The sequence below is a fragment of the Pteropus vampyrus genome, unplaced genomic scaffold (genome assembly GCF_000151845.1).
Source record: "Pteropus vampyrus isolate Shadow unplaced genomic scaffold, Pvam_2.0 Scaffold97, whole genome shotgun sequence".
In the NCBI taxonomy this organism is placed as follows: Eukaryota; Metazoa; Chordata; class Mammalia; order Chiroptera; family Pteropodidae; genus Pteropus; species Pteropus vampyrus.
This window is the reverse complement of record NW_011888878.1, coordinates 99,896-114,198: the sequence shown is the minus strand read 5'-3', so window position 1 is coordinate 114,198 and position 14,303 is coordinate 99,896. Positions and strand designations below refer to the sequence as shown.

Sequence of the window (14,303 nt, the reverse complement as noted above, 5' to 3'; positions counted from 1 at the left end):
TGTGCATTTTGACAAATGCATGATGTCTTATCATTAAAATATCATAGAGAATAGTTTCACTACCCTAAAAATCCCCTCTGTTACATTTATTCATTCATCCATCCCCCTCCCCGCTGAACTCCTGGCAACCACTGATCTTTTTACTGTCACTTAGTATTGCCTTTGTCAGAATGTTATATAGGTGGAATCATATAGTATATAGCTTTTACAGATTGGCTTCTTTTACTTAGCTTGTTTATTTTATCACTGACTAATAGTCCATTGTATGAATATATCAATTTATTCCATTGTGTGTATATATCAGTTTATCCATTTACCTATTGAAGGACATCTTGGTTGCTTCCAGTTTTAGTTTATTCCAAATAAACCTGCTATAAACTATCATGTGCAAGTTTTTGTGTGGACATTTTTTTTCAATTCATTTGGGTAAATAACAAAGAGTGGAATTGTTGGATTGTATAGTCAGTCTACATTCAGTTGTTTTTAAATTTTTAATTTTATTTATTTTATTTAGTTTCAAGTATGTAGTACATTGGTTAGACATCTATATAGTTCATAAAACGATCCCCCCAACTGCTCCCTCTCTCCACTGACCCTCCACCTAGCCAAAATATTAATGCTAATTGCATTCTCTATGCCATGCTCCCCATCCCTGTGACCATCCATAAGCTATTAATTTGTACTTCTTTAACCCTTTACCCAATTCGCCCAGTCCCCCAACCCTCCTTCCCCTTTGTTCATCACTAAATTTTCCATTATATTTGTGAGTCTGTTTTTGATTAGTTTGTTCTTTTTATTCCTTAGATTCTGCATATAAGTGAAATTATATAGTGTTTATCTTTCTCTGTCTGACTTAAATACCTTCTAGGTCCATCAAAGCAATATCCTTTTCCATTCCCTTCCTTTTAGTCTGTGCATCTTTTAATCTGAAGTGAGTCTCTTATCAGCAGCATAGGTAGGGGACTTGTTTTCCTATCATTTTAGCCACTCTATCTTTTGGTTAGAGCCCTTAATTCTTTCCATTTAAGGTACTTATTGATAGGATGTAATTGTTACCACTCTTTATTCCTGTTTTTGATAGATGTTTTTACTTCTTAAAGAAGCCCCTCCAAAATTTCCTGTAATACTGGCTTGGTGTTGATAAATTCCTTTAGCTTATTTTTGTTTAGGAAGCTCTTTATCTGTCCTTCAACTCTAAATGATAGCTTTGCTGGATAAAGTATTCTTGGTTGTAGATTCTGGGTCTTCATCATGTTAAATATTTGTGCCAAGCCCTTCTGACTTGCGTAGTTTCTTTTGAAAAATCAGCTGCCAGTCTATAGGTAACTATCTGTTTTTCTCTTGCTGCTTTTAATAGTCTTTCTTTGTATTCAATCTTTGGCATTTTAATTACAATGTGTCTTGGTGTGGGCTTCTTTGGATCCTTGGTTTTGGGGATTCTCTGAGCTACCTGGGGTTTTATGTCCATTTCCTTCACCAAGTTAGGGAAGTTTTCCATCATTATTTCTTCAAACAGCCATTCAATATCTTGATTTTTTTCAGTTACACCAATCAGATGGATATGTGGACCCTTAATAGTGTCCCATGTGCCCCTTAAATTATTTTTATAGTCTTGGCATCTTATCTCTTGCCATTCTGATTCTGTGTCCTTGGCTTTCCCATCCTCTAGATAGGGCATTTGATCATTTTCTTTATTCACTTTGTTTATTCCTTTGTTTACTCCATTTAATATACTTCTCATCTCAAATAGTGTGTTCTTCATTTCAGACTAGTTCCTTTTTATAATTTCCATTTCCATTTTTATGTTTTTTTTTTATTTCTTTGTTGATTTTATCTACACTTCTCAAAAGTTCATTGAGCATCTTTATAACCAGTGTTTTGAACTGTGTATCTGTTAGATTACTTGACTCCATTATATCTGGATCTCAGTTCTGTTCTCTCATATAGTTTCTGCTTCTTTGTCTTCCCGTTTTGGCTGTCTTTCCGTGTCTGTTTCTATGTACTAAGCAAAGCTCCTAAGTCTCTCGGTCTTAATAGTGCGGATTTGTGTAGTAGGTGTCCAGTGGCACAGTCCTGAGAGGGGTTCAGCTCAGGCCAAATTTGGCCCAAGCTTCTGTTCCTCTAGGGCCACCTGTTAAGATTTAACAAGTAATCCACAGATGCTGTGCTTATAGTTGCTTCAAAAGGCCACACCAGAAACCGAGACCAGTTGCCACCAGTGTGAGTTTTGGTGCTTCTCACCAAGGAGCACCTGACTCACTGAGGATGTACCCGAATGTGGCTTCGGTGTGGCCGCGAAATGGGGGAGGCAGGGTTTCAATGTACATATGTTGTTTATATTGTCACAAAATTTTTTGAAAAAATATATTATTGGGAATACTTTAAATTTACAATTTTGAGATCGATATTTGGGAGAGAAATCTCAAAATGAGAAAGAGTAAGAGTGATAGAGTATTTGACAACTCACTTATGAAGGACACTGACCAATCAGAACCCACATCAGTACAAATGCATGAATACATCAGAACTGATACTAGGCGTAAACATTTAGTTTAACAGTAACAACCAATCAGAATAGCCAGTACAATTATGCCCCGCACAACAGCCCAAAATCAGCTCTGAAGGGAGAACAGGAAGGTCCCAGCTCTAATGGTTTCCTTGACTCTTTGACCTTTACCATCCTATCTTCTAGAAGGGTTTATTTATCTTTGTCAATCTTTGTCTTTTAACTGGAATGTTCAGTCCATTTACATTTTTTACTATGCATATATACAAATAGTATATTGATTGTAGCCACTGGAAGATTCCGTTGACATTTCTTCCCATGGCAGAGCTACACACACACACGTGGGGGGGGGAGGGTGGAGTGAGTGACTGCATGAGGATGTTGCTGCCTTACTGCCTCCACCTATCACCAGAATAGATTGATGGCCATCTCCACTTCTGTGTCCCACTATTTCCTGATACTGAGTATGGGGCAGGAGCACATATTAGACAAACCTTAATCACATGTCTGATTCTGAGCTGCCTAGACAGTCTAGTAAATTAACCAACCAGCTGAAACTTTAAAATACTAAAGATCTACAGTGTAGGTGGTAAATATCATCAGAAATATTGTACTTAGGCAGCTTTAAAAGATTCCATTTAAATAGAACTCGTCTACAACACAACTTTTAGACAAATCATGATGGCAATTAACATTTTGTTTTGTTTTTACCCTGAGGTATGTGACTCTGCACTTCCTGGGAAGTTATCACAAGAAACTCTGGATATTCCCCCAACTGCTGCTGGTTGGTTTCTTCGGGCTAACTCAGTGCCCAAATGTTCCAAAGAATCTTTGAGGAATGAGACAATATTAGATTATCTGATTCAGCCTCACAATTGCACTCTGAAAGAAGCAGATCAAGAATCATTTGCCTCTTTTTATATCTACTATAAGTTTTTTGCTTACACTTTGATACAGATGAAAAAATTGGGGCTGTGACTTATGTAAGTGCCAATATTGTAAATCTAAAATGGCACCATAATTCCAGTATGTAAAAGAAGGGGGTGACACCATAATCCCTGCCTAGCTTTTAAAAACCTATTATAATTTCTTTTCTTAGTTGAGCTTCACTGATCTAACAAAGACTTGAGTAAAAATGAGCCATCAAAGGAGTAAAGTCATCAGGGCAATTCAAAATATAGCACAATTTCACAAGTAGCTATAATGATTTCCCCCATGCAATTTAGTACCTAATTTATAATGTTCCAGTAACTATGGCTCACAACAAATTACCTTAAAACTTACTAGTATAAAACAACCATTTATTATGCTCACAGATTCCGTGGATCAGGAATTTGGACAAGGCCCAGAAGGGACAGCTTGACTCTGTTCCACAATGTCTGGGACTTTAGCTAGAAGCCTCGAAGGCTGGGGGCTGGAATCATCTGAAAGCTCATTCACTCACATGTCTGGTGGGTGAGGGTAGTTATTGGCTGGGGACCTAAAGGGGACCTTCCCTTTATCTTTTTTGTTAAAGTCCAAGTCTACAGTTTCTTCTCTGTGTGGATCTCTGTGTGCGGTCTCTCCATACAGACTAGTTTGGGCTTCATCATAGCATGGTGTCCAGTTTCCAGGGGCAGGAATCCCAAGAAAGAACCAGGCAGAATCTGTATGATCTAGCCTCATGCCGCAAACATTACATTCGTAATACACTATCTTACACATACATACATACCATGTATGTATATGTACATGTATTAAGTATTGCCTTAAAACAAATTACCCTAAAAGTTCGTAGCTTAAAACCAAAAACATTTATTTTCTTATATAGTTTCTTAGGGTCAGGAATCTATGAGCTGGGTTGTCCTGGCTCAGGGCTTCTCATGAGGTCTCAGCTCAACTGTTAGCTGGGGTGATAGATATTTGAGGGCTAGATAGGGCTGAAGGCTATGTCTCCAAGTTCACTCATATGAGTGTTGGTAAGAGGCCTTCATTCCTTAACACATAGTATTCTCCAAGAGCTTCTCTGACATGGCTTGCCTCAGAGCAAGTGATCCAAGAGAGAGAATGTGAACAAGATGTAAGATGCAGTGCCTTTTTTTAACCTAATTCTGAAGTGATATATAATCACTTCTTCCCTATGCTATTGATCACACAGACCAACTCTGGGACAGTGTAAGAGAGAAGTACACAAGGGCGTGAATAACAAGAGGTGGAACCACTGGGAGCCTCTTTGGAAAATACAATCTGCCACACATGTATGGTTATATGCACATATCTTTCCTTCCCCTTATCTTTTTTGTTAAAGTCCAAGTCTCTATTTTTCTTCTGCACCATCTTCATGCCCCAGCTTCTAGCATGTAGTAGGCACTCAATAAGTACTTGTCAAATGGATATTATACAAGACATTCCTAATGTTTGCCTATAACCAGTTTCCTCCTTTCCCACACACAGAGTACTTCTTAGCCCCCTTGGAGTTGGGTGAGCCTTGTGAATACTTCTGGACAATTCAATGTGAGCAAAAAAGACTTGTGTTATTGCCAAGCTGAGGGAATAAAAAGCACAATCATGATCTGCTAGTCTCTGTCTTTCCTGTAGTGGTATTCCAAGAACTACAGAGGCTCCATAGTTCCAGCAGATGTGCCTATAAGCATGAATAGTCTGTCAACTTTGGTACCATGCCTAAGTGGTTATGTGGGTAGAGACCCTGCTACTTGTGTAAGACAGGCAGCAGGCATGTGAAAAGTCTCTGAGCTTTTTGGGAGTTGTTATATCAGCCTGAGCTGATTATAGATGTATCATCTCTTTTATTAATCCTGCTAGCCCCCAAGTTGAACATGGGGAAACTGAAACTCAAAAAAGCCACAAGACTTGTTGAGATTATCCAGCAAGTAAATAGTGGATCTCAGTTTTCTGTCTCCTAGTTCAGGTGGTAGTAAAGTATGGTGGTTAAGTTTATGAAGGTTTGAGTCAGTAACCTTAACTGACACCTGATGAGCAAAACACTAAAACTCACTAAGCCTCAGTGATGTCAGTTTGTAAAATAGGGACATGATTGTTATCTTTTCCAAAGGGTTGTTGTGAAGATTAAATAAGGGTAAATTATAAATTATAAACCCTTCATCATTTCCCTGTACCGCAGCTTCAGAGCAGCTATGTGCATTTAAATCTTTTTCTTTTCTCCTTACCCTGACTCAGATCATTTTCAAGACATTTTGCAATCAATTTCAAAACCCCAAGACTATTTGTTTCCCTGGCTTCTCTTGGTAAAGATGTCAAGGTGATTATTTTTCTTTAGAAAATGTAACACATTTTCTAGCTTTCTGTTAGTAGCCTTTCTCTGCCCAACATGCTTCTTTGGCATTTCTCATTTGTGCCGCTAGCCTGGTAGCAGGATGCAGCACTGTTGACTCAAGTCGGTAGATACAAAACAAAACAGGTTCTTGTTCTGCCATTACTTAAGAACTTACTGCAAGAGAAGATTTTCAAGGAAAACAAAGCTTGTTCTGCAAAGTAACATATGTACCTAGCCCACCCTGATTATAGATGGGGAAAAGAGGCATTTCCAAAGCTTTCCTCCTGTGTTGTTTCTATATTTGTTCCTCAATATAGGAACAGTTAAATAAATGATGACCCAGGTACATAATAAGATATTATGTAGTCACCAGAAAGGATAAGGTAAGAATGTATGAATCCTGACTTGGAATGATGCCGACGATATGGTTTCAAGTGAGGAAAGGCAAATTACAGAATAACACATAGAGAATAATCCGGATTTTGTAAAAGAAATATATTTTAAGCTCAGTACACCTATATATAGTCATGTATTATGTATATGCCTATATGTATACAGATATACATATGTATATACACATATATACACTCTGACGCAGATAAACACACACACCTATATATGGAAAAATACAAAAGAATCACTCAAAATTGTTAATTCTAATAGTTCCTTGGGTAATACTGAAGGGTAGCAAGGACTGCCACCTTTTAGTTTTAACATCTATATTGTTTGAATTTATTTTAACGAACATGTATTACATCATTCACAAAACGTATATAAACAGATAAAAATAAGCTACCTATCCCCCAAGTGAGAACAATGTTGATAATACCAAAAGGGATTAAGTTCTGGGTCAAGTACTTTAAGTAAATCATCTCATTTAATCCTCATAATACCTCTATAAGAAAGATGTAATTATCTCTATATTAGAGATGAGAACACTAAGGCTCAGAGTTAAGGTTTCACAGTCACACAGTTGAGTATACAGCAAAATACATTAGTGAATAGGATATGCATTTCCCAAAATACAGTCTGGTTGTACTTAGTAAATATTAGACCGTGATTTCTGCAAATTCACCTGCTTATCAAACTCGGGCTTCAGAGATTCTTCTGTGAAAATGTGAAATTGCATCTTCCTGTGGCTAAAAAGCACGGCTGATTTAAGCATGACCAGCGTCTCCTCCAATCGATTGCCACAGGCCACCACAGCAAGGTGGATCCAGAGTTTAGGTGGCAGCACAGCATGGAAACTCCTGGGTTCTCCAGGCCTCCTAGAAAGAAGAAAAAGGAAGGAAAAAGTTAAAGCTATTACTAAACTCATAAAAAAAAAAAAAAAGCAGCTAGTAAATGGTTGGAACATTTGAAAATATGAATAGGCACAATCTGTTATATTTTATAAAGTGATAAGCATTTTGACAATTCTTCCTTCTTAGAAAAAATACCATTTATTCCAATATTTTGCCTGGCAGTAGCAGGATGAGTCACTGTTTGGACTGCTATAGGTGTCTGAGACTTTTTTTGCCAGCATTCAGCTGTCTAGTGCCTGCTGGCTGCCTAATGGCCCATGTTTGGAAATAGCATTGCTAAACTTTGACAGCTGACATAAGGACTGTGGAGCTCCCACTTGCATAGGCCATGGAAATTATATTTAATGCAACTTGAACAAGAGGAGGGTGGGTTATTGCTTTCCCATGTGAAATGAGCAACATGATATTCCCATCATCTGGATGGTTTTAGGTTGTGATGAAATGCATGACCACTGAACCAAAGGAAAATCATACAAGTCTGGGACATGAGCAAAGAAACCACACATGTGCCTCCATTACATCTTAGGAAAGTCTTAAAGAAACAGGTGTTAATCTTAACCGTCTCACTTAAGGTTGCTGAGATAGTAGGTGTGAAGTTTAGCTTACAGTATGAAACTGATATTAATGAGAAACAGGCAGGAGAGGGGGCAGGTTAAGCTGAAAATTACCAAGGTATCAAATAGCGAATCAACAGCTGAGAGGCAACTAGGATCCAAGAGTCTAGAATCATCATCCAGCTATTTCCTCATAATAAAAGATTTGTTCCAGACAAGGAGATGTAGCCAAGCCTCAAACACACCACTGAGAAACATTTGCAGGCAAGCTGGAAGAAGTTGGCTTGGAAAAGGTGCCCTGAGACAAATGAAACTAATTTACTTGTACAAAAGATTCAGGGACCAGGGGAACTTGGACGTCAAATGCTACCTTCCTTCCAAAAACTTTGAGTACAATCAACATACTGCTCCATTATTCACTGCTTTGCTGAATAATGGCAGCCTTGCTCCAGATTTGTTTTGCCAGGAAGAAATTTGAAGATATGGGTGGAGGACTTTGGGTAGTTCTCCAATTTGATTACTTAGGAGAGTGCTTACTAGAAGCACAGCCTCCTGGCTCAGCTAAGCCCAGATGCAGAGTTACCAGATTCTACTTATTTCAGGGATCACAGGAAAGACAGTAGATATGTCCTAAGTATCTCCCTAAATTGTCCATTCTCTTCATCCTCCTTTTGCTATGTGACAAAGCCATCATCTTCCCTCACCTTGATAAGTGTGATAGGCCCCCTTTAAGTGAAAAAGATGAGTACAGTACCATAAGATACTTTGAGATAAAAAAGAGGCTATGTTCACATAACTTTTAATACAGTATGTTTTTATAATTGTTCTATTTCATTATTGTTGTTAATCTCTTACTGTGCTGAATTTATAAATTAAACTTTATCATAGGTATATATGTATAGGAAAAAATATAATATATACAGTAGTTCCCTTTTATTCATGAGAGGTACATTCTAAGACCCACAGTGGATACCCGAAACCTTGAATAGTACTGAACCCTATATATACTAAGTTTTTTCCTATATATGCATGCCTTTTCACTTAGAAGAATCACTTTATAGTTCCTCCTTGGCATATCCAAATTGCCAGCATCACTACTCTTACATTTTGGAGCCATTATTGAGTAAAATAGAGGTTTCTTGAACACAAGTACTTCGATACCCCTACAACCAATCTGATAACTAAGATGGCTACTAAGTGGCTAATGGGTGTGTAACGTATACAGTGTGGATATGTTGGAAAAAAGGATGATTCGCGTCCTGAGCAGAACTGAGTGGGATAGCAGGAGAGTTCATCATGCTACTCAGAATGGCTTGTAATTTAAAACTTATGAACTGTTTACTTTTGGAATTTTCCATTTAATATTTTCAGACCTTGGTTGACTGTAGTTAACTGAAACCAGAGATAAGGGGGGACTATTGCAGTGAATGAAATAGACCAAGATGCCTGCCCTTACAGAAGTTACATTCTACAGGTGGTAGGGGAAAGACAAAGAAAGAAATAACAGTTGAAGAAAATAGTAACTAAGTAACTTACATAGAAAGTTATCCAGTGATAAGCACTATAAAGGAAATATATAGTTGAGCAGGAAGAGATACAGAAGTGGCTGCTGGATTGATACATATATAGTGCAAAACAGCGAGAGGCCTAAGAAGGTGAGATCTGCAGAGGGAATTAAGGATGCTGTAGAATGTAGAGGCTGGACATGCCTCTTCTAGTGACCACACCAAAATTATAACAAAACTACAGAGCAACCAGTATGCAGAGTCGCCAGAGGTCTGGCTGAACAGAAGCCCTACAACTAGGTCACCTTAAAATGGTAGGAATGAAGACACGAAATGGCCCAGTCCCACAACCGCATGTGGTGATCAAGAACCAGGAGAGCTATCTTGGCTGCAGAGCCCCATCTCCCACCTGAGGTGAGAGGGGTCACAGCCGAACACTGGGCTCCCCAGCCCAGGGTTCCAGTGCCGGGAAGAGAAGACCCCACAATCTCTGGCTGTGAAAACCAGCAGAGGTTGTGGCTGAGATAGAGGGCTGTGGGAAGCAGAGACCTTCCTCTTAAAGGGTCCACACCTGATCTTTTTCACCTACAGACTTGCTTGCTCTGAGCTCTAGCACTGAGGCAGCTGCTCGAGGGGTGCCAGGGACATATAAGGAGACACTTAGCTATTGGGCTTTAGGGCGAGGGCTAGAAGGGTGGCTGACTCTGCACAGAGGTGCAGGCAGAAGCCACTGTTCTTTTTTTGAGCCCTCCCTGCTCCCAGCCTGCAGACACAGGCACCATCAACCTGGATAACACAGGTCACTCCACCCAGGGGATTCCCTGAGACTCCACCTCTCCAAACTTGAGGGCCCACCCAAGCCTCCTCCAGTGATTTATTCCATACAAATGGGCTGTCTCAGCTACTTTTATGAACTTTCATAAAATCTCTCAAAGGCTCACAAAACCCATAGAAGCAGCATCTGGCCTCGGCATACCCTGTACCTCTTGCTGAGCAGCCCCCAAGCCCCGCACCAGTGAGAGCCAGCCTTGCTTATTGACTTGCCTCCCCGAGGCACCTGTAAGCTCAGCACAGGTGGCAGCCATATGTGGATTGCTTGGTGACGCTTACCAGGTGGCCCCAGAGGTGCATAGGCTGAGGCTGAATGTGGCCTGCAGCTGGAACCCTCCCAGGTCTGTGCCAAGGGGCCCCACAGCACACATACTACATAAAGCCACTCTACTAAGACTTGGGGACTTAGGAGCCCTACATAATACATAGAGATAGATACAGAAAGGCAGTCAAAATGGGGAGACAAAAAATCATGTCTCATGTGAAAGAACAGAACAAAACTCCAGAAAAAGAATTCACCAAAATAGAGAAGCAATATACCGGATACAGAGTTCGAAACACTGGTTATTAGGATGCTCAAGGAACTCAGGGGAAGAGCAGACGAATTCAGTGAAAACTTTAACAAAGAGATAAAAAGCATAAAAATGGAGATGGAAAACATAATAGAAAGCCAATCAGAAATGAAGAATATAATATCCAAGATGAAGAGTACATCAGAGAGAATCAACTGAGTGGATGAAATGGAGGATGGAATTAGTGACATAAAGGATGGGTTAGCAGAGGACACTCAGTCAGAACGGCAACAAGAAAAAAAGAATACAAAAAAAATGAAGATAGTTTAAGAAGCCTCTCTCTCCTGGGCAGAAGTGCCGGTGGTATCCATTGTTTCTCTGTTGAGCCCTCCCGACTCCCAGTGTGCAGATGCAATGCTGCCATAGCTGAAAGGTCATCAGACTGAATAACAAAGGTTACTCCACCCAGAGGATTCCCTGAAACTCGGCCTCCCCCAACTCGAGGGCCCACCCAAGCCACATCCAGATGTGTCCTCGGTGAGTCAGGTGCTCCTTGCTGAGAAGCGCCAAGACTCACACTGGTGACAGCTGGCCTTGGTTTCTTGTGTGGTTTCATGAGGCAACTATAAGCACAGCATGTGTGGATTGCAGGCTGGGGCTAAACTTGGCCTGCAGCTGAACACCTCTCAGGACTATGCCACTGGACACCTGCTACACAAAGCTAAACTAATAAGACCAAGAGACTTAGGAGCTTTGCTTAGTACATAGAAACAGACATAGAAAGTCAGCCAAAATGGGAAGACAAAGAAGCAGAAACCACATGAGAGAATAGAACAGAGATCCAGGAATAAAGGAGTCAAGCAATCTAACAGATGCAGAGTTCAAAACACTGGTTATAAAGGTGCTCGGTAAACTTAGGGGAAGTGTAGATGAATTCAGTGAGAACTTTAACAGATAAAAAAGGCAACCAGTCAGAAATGAAGAACACATTATCAGAGATGAAGAGTATATTAGAAGGAATCAACACAGTGGATAAAGAAGAGGATCAAACTACTGATATAGAGGATGGGGAAGCCAAGGTCACTCATTCAGAATGGCAAGAAAAAAGAAGCCAAGACTATAACAATAATTTAAGGAGCCTATGGGACACTATTAAATGTAAAAATATCTGTGTCATAGAGGTACCTGAAGGAAAATAAGAAGTTGAAGAGCTATTTAAAGAAATAATGATGGAAAATTTCCCTCACATGGTGAAGGAAATAGACATACAACCCCAGGAAGCTCAGAGAGTCCAAAGAAAGAGGAGCTCAAAGAGGTCCACACCAAGACACATCACAATTAAAATGCCAAAGTTTAAATACAAAGAAAGAATATTGAAAGCAGCAAGAGAAAAACAGATAGTTATCTATAGGAGAACACCCATAAGACTGGCAGCTGATTTCTCAAAAAAAATTATGCAAGACGGAAGGGCTTGGCACAAAATATTTGATGTGATGAAAATCCAGGATCTACAACCAAGAATACTTTATCCAGCAAAGCTATTTTTTAGAGATGAAGGACAGATAAAGAGCTTCCTAGACAAAAATAAGCTAAAAGAACTTAGCACCACCAAGTTCTTTTCACCACCAAGCCAGTATTACAGGAATTGTTGGAGGGACTCCTTTAAGAAGAAAAAAACATGAATCAAACATGAATAAAGAATGGTAATGACTACATTCTTATCAACAAGTACCTCAAATGGAAAAGAATTAAGTACTCTAACCAAAAGACAAAGTGGCTGAATGGATAAGAAAACAAGGCCCCTACATATGCTGCAGACAAGAGATCACTTCAGATTAAAGGACACACACAGACTAAAAAGAAGGGGACAGAAAAAGATATTGCCTTGATAGAATTAGAGGGTATTGCATTGAATAAAATGGGTCAGATAGAGAAAGGCAAATATCGCATGATTTCACGTACATGTGAAATCTAAAGAACAAAGTAAACAACAACAACAAAAGCAGAAAAAAATTCATACATACAGAGGGAAAAAAAGCCTCTGGGACAACATCAATCATAACAACACTTGCATCGTAGAGCTAGCAGAAGGAGAAGAAAGAGAACAAGGAATTGAAAATCTATTCGAAGAAAAAATGATGGAAAACTTCCCTAACCTAGTTTGGAAATAGATAAACAACCCCAAGAAGTTCAGGAAATCCCAAGCAAGATGAACCCAAAGAGGCCCACACCAAGACACATCAGAATTAAAATACCAAAGGTTAAATTCAAAGAGAGAATCTCAAAAGCACCAAGAGAAAAACAATTAGTCACATACAAGGGAATGCCCATAAGACTGTCAGTTTATTTCTTAACCGAAACTTTACAGGACAGAAAAGATTGGCAGGAAATATGAAAACCCAGGATCTACAACCAAGATTACTTTACCCATCTATGTTATCATTTAGAATCAAAGGGCAGATCAAGAGCTTTCCAAACAAGAAAAAGCTAAAGGAGTTCATCACCAAGCCAGTATTACATGAAATATTGGAGAGGCTTCTTTAAGAAGAAAAATATATGTATCAAAAGCCTAAATAAAAAATGGCAATAACTACATATCTATCAACGAGTACTTCAAATGAAAAAGAATTAAATGCTCCAATCAAAAGATAGGGTGGCTGAATGGATAAGAAAACAAGACCCTTACATATGCTGCCTACAAGAAACTCACTTCAGATTGAAAGATACACACAGACTAAAAGTAAGGGGATGGAAAAAGATATTTCATGATGGACCTAGAGGGTAGTGTGCTGAATAGAGTAAATCAGATAGAGGATGACAAATGCCATATAATTGTACATATATGTGGAATCTAAATAAGAAAATAAACAAACCAAAAAGCAGAAACAAACTCATAGATAGAGAATATTTTGAGGGTTACCAGATGAGAAGGGCCAATGAAAAGAAGGAAGGGATTAAGGAGTACAAGTTAGTAGTTACAAAATAGTCATAGAGAAAGTATTATAGCATAAGGAATATAGTCAGTAATATTGTAACAACTATGTAGTGTCAGAAGGGCACCAGATTTATTGGGGTGATCACTTTGTGAGTTATATAGATGTCTAATCACTATGTTGTACACCTCAAACTAATATAGTATTGTATGGCAACTATAACTGAAATATAAAAAATTATTAATAAAAAAGTTAAGCAAATGAATTTAATTGTGTATCAAGTTGGAGTTATCAACTTGAACAGAAAAGAATTTTTTAATGACTTTAAAATATTAAAATTTAATGTAGAATTCTTAGTGGGATATGTCTTAAGGAAAAAAGAACTACAAATACATCATATTATTAGTAACAATCTTGGTATTGTTATTTTAGAACTGTTAAAAACAAATCAACAGGCCCAATATGGACTTATCACATATGCTAAGCTCATGTCACCAAATCAAGACTTAATTTCAGTTTCAGCTATCCTAGAAATGGAATCTTAAACTAAGCAACCAGGAATCCTGGTCAGTACTAAGTAATAATCTGCCTGGGAGACCCCTATCATCCCCTAAAGCAGCGGTCCTCAACCTTTTTGACAACAGGGACTAGTGCTCCTATGAAAACGTAATGCTTGATGATCTAAGGTGGAGCTGAGGCCATGATGCTAGCACTGAGGAGTGGCTGCAAATACAGATGACGCTTCACTTGCTTGCCCACCATTTACCTCCTGCTGTGTGGCATGGTTCCTAATAGGCCACCAGCCAGTACCTGTCCATAGCCCAGGGGTTGGGGACCCCTGCCCTAAAGGAAAGTGACCTTGCCACAACCATTCCACTTTTTTT

The 14,303-nt window shown here is 39.0% G+C and overlaps 1 protein-coding gene across 1 annotated transcript in view; it reads right to left on the bottom strand.

Moving 5' to 3' along the window:
- Window positions 1-14,303, bottom strand: part of GXYLT2 (glucoside xylosyltransferase 2) — a 112,595-nt gene that overhangs the window by 68,385 nt on the left and 29,907 nt on the right. The window contains exon 2 of the mRNA XM_023533151.1: window positions 6,856-7,048. Coding sequence (XP_023388919.1) covers window positions 6,856-7,048 — 193 coding nt within the window. The remainder of the gene's footprint in view (window positions 1-6,855; window positions 7,049-14,303) is intronic.